The sequence below is a fragment of the Trachymyrmex cornetzi genome, unplaced genomic scaffold (genome assembly GCF_001594075.2).
Source record: "Trachymyrmex cornetzi isolate Tcor2-1 unplaced genomic scaffold, Tcor1.1 scaffold637, whole genome shotgun sequence".
Classification (NCBI taxonomy): domain Eukaryota; kingdom Metazoa; phylum Arthropoda; class Insecta; order Hymenoptera; family Formicidae; genus Trachymyrmex; species Trachymyrmex cornetzi.
The window spans coordinates 665,576-676,815 of record NW_017299956.1 but is presented as its reverse complement, the minus strand read 5'-3'; the positions used below and the strand labels follow the sequence as shown (position 1 = coordinate 676,815).

Genomic DNA, 11,240 nt, shown 5'->3' with positions numbered 1-11,240 from the left:
CAAATTATATCCAACGAATGCTGCTGTTTAATGAAACATCCACTCTAAAATGAGCAAAAAACCTCGAAGGGCGCGCGCGTATAATTTGTCATATTTAACATGTTTGGATATTATTTGTCACAGTTGATAAAAAGTCACCCTAGGAGCGACACCCTTAAAAAACAAAACCGACGAATTGGCGGCAGTCTAACAGCCGTCCATCAAACTGTGGATCGGGTAACTCGATATCTTAAAACGAGCGTTTGAAGCCAGTGTAATTCCGGTGAGTTCGAATTTCGATGCTTCGATAGAGATGCGAGAATAATCTCCGTATTTATTGGCATCGATAAACACCGTTGTTAAAATAAAATGCATTCTCCTCTGCAGTATTAATATTTTTTTTAAGTAAAAATTGTGTGAGTCGATTAAAAAGAATGTATTACAAGGAGGACGACAAAAAAATGGAAACGGAAATAAAAGAAAGAGAAAAAATAAATTTTTATTCATATAATTTTCTTTTGATCACACGTATATAAATAATTAAATAATTGCGAGAACTCAGGCGTGTACGTAAAAAAATATAAAATAACAAAAATAATATATGTGTCTCTTATCGTTTCACGCAGTCTTATATAAAAAAAAAGTATGCAATTGATCTACGACAAAATCGATTGCGCTGGTAATCGAAATACGTCGCATTGATTATATCGTGTGACTAGATCAGGTATAGGAATTTGTAAATTGTTTCCAAAATGACTAGACATGCTAATTAATTCCCCTAATTTCATGAAATGTACACTCTATAATATCGTATGCACTTGTCGAACGCGTACGCTTATACGCTTATATTTCGTTGTTATTGTACATGAATTACACGGTGTACATGTAGGTGTATACGTAAATTCACGTTCGTATCGTTCACATACGAAATGCACTTAACCTACGACGTTCTTAATATAATCAATAATATATATTAATGAACAATATATATATATATATACTTTGCATATTTGTTTGTTTAGTTTACGGGTAAAATTTTGATTTTTCGCTCAATTATACGTTATGAAGGCAATGCTGATTTTGGGCATGCGAACCGAAGATTTCTCTCAAAACTTCGCTAAAATTCTCTTACTTTTCAATTTCGACATGCGTCGGCATTCGTGGTATTACAATTATTTAGCGATCGTCCGAAATTCCGCCAGATTATAAATTTAGATATACTGTACGTAGAGAAGAAAAATTTAATTGGATACATATATCGATACAATTACTTTCTCAATGAAGAAAAATCGTGCTGCACGATTAAGTCTTTGATGTTCGATAAAGAGACCGGTAATCATATTTCTATTCGAAAAAATTTAACGGCATTGGCCGCGTTTTCCACACAATGAAATTTTTTTTAAATAAAATAATATCCCAACAGATTACTTTTATGGTAGAAACGACAAAAGTAATATTTGTTTGATAATTATCATTGTCGCCAGATTGTTTTGGTGCCTAATATAATATTTCAATCCGTCACAGATATCTGAATCTTTTTCCGATATTTTACACCGATGAGACTGTTGTACCTCTTCCACCGAAGCACCAAAGAAATTATTTCATATTCGTTACGATCGCTCGCTGTTATCCGGAAATGGTTGCAGTCACGCGCGCGAAAGAACCACCGGCTTCCCTGACATCGCCCGGATCTGTCATCCACCCCTCTGCGCGTGCCCTCTCCTTCTCGCGATAATAATTAGAATCGGCATCCGTAACGCGTCGCGCACGGACCATTAAGTGCACAATACGCGTATCTGCATGGGACACAATTAAGAGCGGGGTCGAGGTAGCCGTTTTGCATGGATGTGCGCGTTTCGCGTGTCACCGCGCGCATCGTGGCACGTGGGGCAGGAAAAATAGGCGAAGCCGGGGTGAAGCGGGGGCAGGAGTAGGCAGGGTGGGATACCACGTCCCTCTCTTTCCACCCCGCTTCGTTTCGTTCTCAGAACTTTTTCGGAAAAATCCCCGCCAAGGTCGCGACCTCCTTCCTCCACTCTGACCTTCTCGCCAGAGGGGGGACCAGATGGTGGAGGCCCGTTTGTCCGGGCCCGTCTCGTCAGCACGACAATGCCGACTAAAAATTCATTTTTCCCCAACGAGAATCGCTCCTTCTCCCTCCGTCCAGTGACCGTTTTCACTTCTTCCTTATCTCTTTCTCTCTCTGTCTCTTTCATTCTTAAACCCCTCGATAGATTTGCGTAATGGCCGATCGCCTCTCTTCTCCCCTAAGTCATATTAATGCACGCGTGTGCGCATACTAATTCAGACGAATTTTCGGCAACGGTATCGATGTGTGCCCCGTTAAATGACGCGGTTCTCGAATTTCAGCTGCGCGCGCGCGCGGGGAAAACTTTTATGGCCCCTGAGACAAAAACCGACTCGTGCCATGGAAATCGTCCCGGAATAAATCATTGCCGTCTCTGACAGCGCCGAATTCGCATTACCAGAATGCGACGAATGCCGAATGTTGTATTTTAGTGAGAACCGATACACGTCTATCCGATTGCGTTATTTATCGCCTCGCATGTCACTCTCGATAGTAGTTTTATTAAGTAATTTATTTCTTTGCGTGCCATTAATCATCGAGTTAAAGAATTATAGCATGCACAATTAATTATCTTGATAATTTATTAATTAAACGAAAAATTGCACAGCTTTATATCACTTCAAAAACACATCTAAATATAATTATTTTCGAAAATATATGTAAATATATTTCACATTTAAACCTGATTTCCTAAGATATTTCTTTTCTCCTTGGAAAGTTATTCTGAACCCGCGTTATATTTGTTTTAAAAACATTTTAAAATTATTTAAATCTCACATAAAGTCTATAGAAACTTTGTCTGATAATTTTTTGGAAAAAATATTGACATTCAAAATATTATTCGGTAAGTAAAGATTGCACTGAGTAAGCAGAGTTATTATTTTATGACAGAGCAAGGGCAATTTCGTGTGGGCGGAAATACAGCGTGCATGTTTGTTCATCGTGGAGGGATGGGCACACCGGTGTGCTGGGAGAAATGTGTTGCTGGGAAGCTAGGCAGGTCAGAACGGCTGCATGCTCAGCTATCGAGAGTGTGGTCATTGCGACAACAGCTGTCCTTTCGGGCTGTCCTTTCGATCGGATTCGAGTGCTGACGAAGAAATCGTCGAAAGTTTTTCGCCACGCGTCTAAAACAATTTAATAAAATCTTTACCGATTTTCCAATTACGATTTATATCTTCGATCGTTTAATCTTTGAAAAGACGACAATCTCTGAACGAACATTTGAATATTGCAGTCATTTTTGTTGTCTTCAGAAAACAAAACTTTTAGAAACGCACGATAATTTAAGATCGTCTTAACGGAAACCATTAAAATGTATATTGTGTGCCATGAAACGGTCATATTTCTAATGGAGAGATTTCGAGATAAATATTTATGGGACATTTCTGTGAAACAATTCCGCAGTTATTTGCGACTCATTCTCAAGGAAAAGCCTCGCAATTGCGTCACATTACCAGGAAAAGAGATCAGCTATTACACAACGAGATCGAGAGAAAAAGAGAGACAGAAAAAGAGAGAACACCTGACAGAAACCGTATTTATTATAATTGTAACAAATCAGCCCATTATATTCAGATATACCTTATCGAGACCTGCATGATAACGGGGAAGTTCGCGGGTAATGCGTTTCTCAAGCTGCAAAGGCACGAAGTTTGAAACAGCTTTCAAGGAGGAACTTTTATCTCGGACTCGATGTCCGCGGTGTTTACCGACTAGACTAGGTAATCTCTTAGTTAAATAATCCGAGTGTGCTATATAGTTTTCATATGTAGTTTATACATATATAAATCGGGGGCCGTTCATCGAATATTCGAGTGGATCGAGCTTGGTCATTTCGCGACCCCACAGCCCAAGACGGTTGGGCAGGGGATCGATCGTTATATTGATATATCCGCGGAACATTTACGAGATGCGCGCTACATCTCATCATTAAAAGTTAAAAGTTATTTAAAGTCTATGCAATGCGTTGGCTGTGTATACGATTGTACTTTTTGTTGCGGGTTATACTGTGTCCACCCCTGAGTTGGTTGGCGATTTTCTCTGCACATTGATACCCCAATACCTCCGTTGCTATTGTATCACGCTCTCGCCCTCTTGGCTGTACACGTCGCGACGATAATTAGCGGTCGCGCCTAATTAGCACCGCACGACGATTACTCGGAGTCTAGCGTACTCTATATGTGTGTATGATAAATACATCTCTAAATTTGTCTTATCTCTGAAAAAATTCTCTTCTTATTCACGTAAATATATATATATTTATATAAAATATTGACTAGGATAGTCGCGAAAGAAAAAGTCGATAAGTAAATGAATTTAATACCGATCGAATGATTGCGCTCGGTCTTACGCGCGATTTCTTTCTTTTTTTGGTTCACTTGAGCAGAAGCAAAATCGTTAAAGCAAGAAAAACGGACGAAATAAAATGCGAAGCGAAAAGAGTGAAGGCTTCCCGATGTCGAGGAGCCTATCGCGTTTAAAATAGGAACTTTGTCGATCACACGTTCGTATTTTAATTAATTATGATTAAGTATTTACAAGAGTATATAACGAGTATGTTCCCTATACTTAGAACAATAATAACAATATCGACTCGTTATTTTTCTGAAAAGTCTTCTCTTCCGAAGGAGATCTTTTCGGTCTGCTAAATTCGTCACCCTCGAAAACCATTTCGAAATGAAGTACGTGTAAACAAGTTTTTCTACTCCGCGTTGCTTCAAGGATGATCTCTCTGTATTACGAGTCGATGACGTGTCAAAAAACGAACAATCTCGTGTTATGGCAACGAGCTTTTTGACACGAAATTCCGTCAAATGGGATTATTTTCTTACAAAGATAATATTGCACAATGAAGAATGGATCTTGAAGCGATTAACGTCTAAGAAAATTATTTAAAAAATTTCTATTTATGATTGTTTTCTCAGACACTGAATGGCTTCAAAATCATTTTTTATACGATGCAAAGTTAGCTTCGGAGGAGAAGAATAATCTCATCTGCCCGGTCATTACGTTCATTCAACTATTTTTACTTGATTTCGCAACCTATTAATTCGCAACCGGAGAACTTACTTAATCGATAATAGGAAAGCCTGCAAAAATCGCTAAAGATACGTAAAAATTAATGGAACATCAAAATATTATAGTGCAAATAACACTTGCCGTCTATAGCTGCTCGTCTTACATGATAAATAGGAACCGATACCACGTGCTCAGGTCGCAGATGCAGATGCTGCCACTCACACTCTTCCAAGATGCTTATGCGAAGTAATGCGATCGCGACCTAAACTCAGGCGGGGGTGAGAGTGAAGGAAGCGGTCAGGGAGTTGCTGATTCTGGACTTGACCGGCAAGTAGACCAGAGCCGGCGCGAATTTCTTCGCCGAGCTAGACTCGACACCCACCTGCATCAGATCCTGCTCCTCGATCAGGAACGGTTGCATAATGGTCTTGTCGGGGTTCGAGTTCATGTCCTGCGGCATCGCGTAACAGGCTGGCATCTTCTGCTTGTTCGCTACATCTTTCAAAGTCTTGCTTAGCTCGGCAATCACGCTTTCCGTCGGATCACCTATCGCCTTATGATCTTTCCGCACGTGCTTCTTGATACGATTCAGATTTGTCGTCGCATATCCGCATTGGGCGCATTTGTACACACCCTGAGGAGTCACCTTTACTGTAGTTTCGTCCTGCCGCTGGTTTTTGGCTGGCTCGGGGATATTCCGATCGGTGTGTGGACTGCATTCCACACGATCGTCTTTTGTATCCTGATCAGTTTTGTTCTTGGTGTCGATCGTCTTGATATCGATATCCGATCTAAGATTATTTATGAGAGGATGTTGAAATTGCGATAATAGAGAGGGGAATTGATGCTTGGCAAGCAGATGCTGATGAAGCAGCTCCGGTTGATGAAAGTCGTGCGAGCAGATCGGACATTGTAACGCTCGATCTCCTTCATGATTTTCCTGTGGATTCACGTGGGATCGCTCGTGAAGAAAGAGAAAGGGTAATACAGGAGTCGTAAAGTTGCAGTAGCCGCAGCGGTAATTCTTCAATTGAGACTCCTCGGATGAAGAACCGAGAAGATTTGATAACATTTGATTTCCCAGACTCGTGTAATCGACAGGCTTGATTTGTTGGGTAACCTCGAAACCATTGGGGATCTTCAGGTTTGATGTTTGTTGCGTGTTCTTTGTCGAAGCAACGCTTCTGCCGCAGGTTCTGGACGTCGCTTGATACTGTTGTTCCAATTCGCGCCATTTGTCGATCCCCGCTTTGCCGTGGTCACCCATTAAATGCGCCTTCAGCCACTTGATGCTGCGGAACCTCCGACTGCAAATTGGACATACCTCGGTGAAATGAATGAAATATCTGTGACTAAGATCGCTCAATTGTTCCGGTTTCAGTGTCGAGTCCTCGGCGCTAGGAACATCATAAGACTCCTGCTTGTTCGACGCCGATGACGACGTATTATCGTCGATAATTCCATGAGTATTATGCTTGTGAACTCGCAGAAAGTATTTGCTGCAAAGCTCCTTGTTGCAAATGTTGCAGATGACGCCGCCGATCTGTGCGCCGTTTTCGATCTCGATGCCGTGCATCCGCTGCATATGCGTCTTCATAAAATACTTATTGCACAGCTCCTTATTGCATATTTCGCAATAACTCGATGTAGGAGTTAGTGACGTTACCTTCTTTTCTGTCATCGTTGTTGCTTGGCCGCTTGGAGTCTGACTGGTCGGTGTCGAACTGGCGGAAGAGGCAATTACCGTTGGCGGCAGTGCCGGCAGAGTGATAGCACTGGATACGATGGGCTGATGTTCCTCGCTAATGTGTCTCCTTAATGCATCTTGACTAGGATAATCCTTCTCGCAGAGAGTGCAGAGAATAGTCGAAATGACTATTGGTGACTTTTGCGGCGACGATGAGGATTCATCACCGGTGATACCGTGTTCGGTCGCCATGTGAACGCGTAAGGCTGACCTCGAATCACATTCTCTGCCGCAGGCAGCGCAAGATAATCCCTTACCGGAATCTAGACCATTCAGCTGCATGATCATCGTCTGCAGCTTCTGAAGGTCCTCTGAGATCGAATCGTTACGCTGATGAGAGCCATCTAAGTTGTATTCTTGTTTCGGCGAGCCGCTTTCCTCGCCCTCGTGCATCTTTCTGCAATGCGCCTGATACAGATCGATCGTCTGAAAACGAATAGTGCAGGGTTTGCACTCGTATTCCTCGCTGCCGCGGTCATTAGACTCCGCACTCGTAGCAGCTTCAGACACGATCAAATTCAGTGGACTGGTTTGCACCTGGTGCCAGGTGTTGACAGTAGTGCCGGAACCGCCGGGCGATCGTTCGCTGTCCTGCACGTCAACTCCGTGCCGTTTCATCTTGTGCGTGCGTAGGAAATACTTATTGCAGTACTCCTTGCAGCAGATTTCGCAGAATGCCTCGGGATTTATGACGCCAAGTCGGCGCAGAAGATCAACACTGAAACCAGAATCACGTGCTTGTTGGATAGACTGGGGCGAGAGATTTCTGGGGGCCGGCATAAAGGTCGCGTCTTCTTGCTCGACACCGTACGATTCTTGCTTCAAGAATGCTTCTATGCCACCGGAACTGTCGTGCGACGTCATTCGATCCTCCTCGCTCTGCGACTGCATAGAGATCTGCTGGCCATCTGACTGCTGATCCACAGGTGACTCGTTGTACGTTTTTTGCTTGTGCTTCTTCGTAGAATCCTCGTTGCGGAAACGTTTCTGCGGTGGAGTCGCCGGCGGCTCCAATTTCACGCTCGCGTTACTCGCGTGGAAGTTCACGGCACCGAATACGCTGCCGCCGGCGACATTGACGGGGTCCATAGCCGTTGGCGCTGGCGAGTCAACGTAGATTCCGTGCTTGTTGGCTTTGTGTGTCTTCAGGAAATACTTGTTGCAAAACTCCTTGTTGCACATGTCGCAATACGCGTCCGGATTGAAGATCTTGACCGGCACAGGACCGAGGGAGGATCTAGGGAGTTGAGAATCGGTCAGGGGAAAATTTGGCAGAGGTAGATACTGCGCGAGAGTGCCCGGAAAACTCGAAAGAGCCTGTAAATGATTCGTCATCGTGACGATTTGATTGACCGGACCGCTCGACCACGATTCGTCGCTTTGTGACTGCATCTGCGTCTGCGATTGCACGTGCTGCTGGCTGCCGGACGCCAGCCACGTGGTCGCGAAGTTCTTAACGCTTAAGAGACTAACGGGACTCTCGTTAGTTGGATCCAGCTGCTGCGCCGGCTCTACCTTGATGGTGACAGCCGGCGTCGCCTGATTTGCGCCACCGTGCTCGCCGTCCACGTGGACATTGAGCGTCTCGTCGCTGTCGAAGAGCCGGCCGCAGTGCTGGCAGCGGAACTCGTTGTTTAGATTCTCGTCTTTCGACGACGGCGAGTGATGGTGATGGTGATGATGGTGGTGGTGGTGTTGTTGTTGGTGGTGGTGATGGTCGTTGCTCAGCAACGGCGATCGCGACGACGGCTTACCTTTGGCGTCTTCGTCTTCGCGCTCGTCCTCGCGCGCATCCTCGTGCACGTCCGCAAGACCAGACGAGACTCTTACCGGCGTGGTCTGCTTTCGACGCTTCTTGGGCCCGGTGTCGGCGGAATCGCCGCGAACGCGCTTCCAAACGTCGCGCTCGCCGCAGCTCGAACCGTCGCTGTCCAGCTCCGTCGTCTCCACCGCCGCCGTCGTCGTGGGGTCTTGCGACGATGTCATACTTGACATCTCGGTGGATCTCACGCGACCAGCTCGTACTTCCTTAGACGTTGCCCGTCTGGCAAGGAACAGACAAATTTCCCGTGTTTAAAAAGTTACTGAAAACGATCTGGTATTTAATAAAGTTTTTGTGAAAAAGAAATTCATAGAACAATTCTCCATAAAGCTTATCTTTTGCCACTTTTCTTAATACAACTTCGAAACAAATTAATAAACTCACGTTTAGACGTATATTATGTGTTTAAATTTAATTGTAAATTAGAGATAGACCCATGTAATTTTTATTATACCTTGAATTTTGTAATACAAATTTTGTAGAAAATTGTTTTATGTATAATAAGTATTAATATAATATCTTCTTGATACACGTGTTGTGTGAATTGCGAAGTTTAAAATTCATACTGTCTATCCCTTTCTAAAAAACGTCGATTATTTATTATTATATTTTCTAATAAAATAATTAACGTGTCATATAAAAACATCGTAGCAAAAGTGTTATATAAGAACATCGTAGGAAAGATGATTTTTCGCATAAATACAAATTTTGAATATATTGTCCCGCGAGCGCAGAAAATCGCGAATGCTCGTTGAAGGCGACACTAATTCGATAGGCAGATTATAATGATTTCGCTCGACTGATCTAGGGGAAAAGGGGGAGTTGGGGTCGGTTAACGAGCACTTCGTGCTGCAGGAAGACGCACGCGAAACTTGACGAACGAGACACGGTGAACGAGACACCCTCGCTCGCGCACGATGGACATGCGGTCTCGAAAAAGGGAGACGCGGGATATCGGACGGGAGAGAGAAACAGGGTGGACACCCTCTCATGACTCATATTATACGTCCACCCCCCGTATTCAGGGAATTCGGAGGATAGTACGAATATGCATTTCAGAAAGCGCGGCGTAATTACTAATTCAGGATGACAGCCTTATATCGCGAATATAATGTAAGTGGACGATATAACGGTCAGTGAACTCTGAACGATATTCTGCCATTGTGTCCGGCCGTGCGTGATATGCGCGTGAGAAAGATCGCGTGAGCTGTGCGTGCACAAGTTCGAAAACATTTCAACGCAATAATTCTTATGCTTAGGCTCCCTGTTATCGCGACCGTCAATGTCGCAAAGGAAATGAAAATTGCTGTAGAAGTTTGTCGACTATCTTCTGCGATCCATCATTTCGTATTTATATGCTTGTTATAAACAAAATGCTTGTTACAAATATATAGAACATAATAGTTAATTTAATTTAATTTAATCTTTTTTTTATAACAAAATTTAATTTATTAACCATCCACTGGAAACAGGAATTTTAGCTCTTTCATCAGCAAGCAGAGAGGGTTGAGAAATAGAGTAAATTTTTTATTTCCGGATTATATAAAAATCTGAAAAAATCTAGTATTATTCTTGTCAAAATTTTAACGAGTTTTTACCACCATAAAAGTCAGATTGTATTTTATTTATTCTTTACTGGTTTAAACTTTATCTACCAAAATTTATAATCAAAATATCGATGATGCCTTGCAAGACCCCAATTATCGGCGGAGAGTTAATTAATTATTACGTTCTGGATATATTTATTTTATATGTAATAATTTGATTTAATTAAATTAATATATATATTAATTAGAATAATTATATTAATTCAAGCTCATTGTGATAAAATGTCTGCAAATGTTTACGTGAAAATAATTGTTCGCACAGTCTTTGCTTTTAACCTCCGAAATTGTGTGAAATGTTAAAATTATGATAACGATTGTAATCAACACTTCGTAAAATTCTCACCCGCGCGATACAAAGATCCTCGTGCTTCAAACGTCTTCGTTTCATGATCAATGAACTGTGGAGATCGCTCCCGTGTTGAAACGTGACACTTTGAGTACCGTACGTTGCCGTTGTCATGAGTCAAGCATTTCCCGCGAAAACTTCGCGACACTTTGCAAAACTTGAAACAGAGCACAGTCCGCGACAGGGCAATCGCCTCGCCTTCTGGCCGAGATGCTGTTATTGGCACGTGGCGTCACCGAGGGTGAGTGAACTGCGTGGACCTCGGACGTTGCTGGTCAGCCTCACCCTCTCCAGCGGAGATATTTCCATTTTCGCGTCGTCGCCGGACTCTCCCTTTAGCGAGAACGAGAAGATTGAAGTCGCCGTTCAAAACTTCCTCATTCAATATCGATCTTCATCGGATCGATGAGACTCGCGAAGAGACACAAAATCCGTAGTAGAGCGAAACTGACTGCAAGATAACGTTAAGACGCGATAGCACAGAGAGTGAATTGGAAGGAAATGTAAATTGACAATTTGATGGCTTTTAATCGAAAGAGATAAAGTGTATTCGCGTGTCTTTGATCTCCGTGGTCCTCGGCAGCTTTGGAGATTCTGCCGCGTTACTGTTAGCTATAGGTACGATTGCC

General features: G+C 42.9%; 1 protein-coding gene across 1 annotated transcript; it reads right to left on the bottom strand.

Moving 5' to 3' along the window:
• Positions 1 to 5,357: 5,357 nt before the first annotated feature.
• LOC108766846 (uncharacterized) lies at positions 5,358 to 8,831 on the bottom strand. Its single transcript, XM_018516376.1, has one exon. The coding sequence runs from the start codon at positions 8,829 to 8,831 to the stop codon at positions 5,358 to 5,360; it is 3,474 nt and encodes a 1,157-aa protein (XP_018371878.1).
• Positions 8,832 to 11,240: the final 2,409 nt, after the last annotated feature.

Coding starts and splice junctions, on each gene's coding strand:
- LOC108766846 (XM_018516376.1), bottom strand. CDS start 8,831: ATGTCAAGTATGACATCGTCGCAAGACCCCACGACGACGGCGGCGGTG.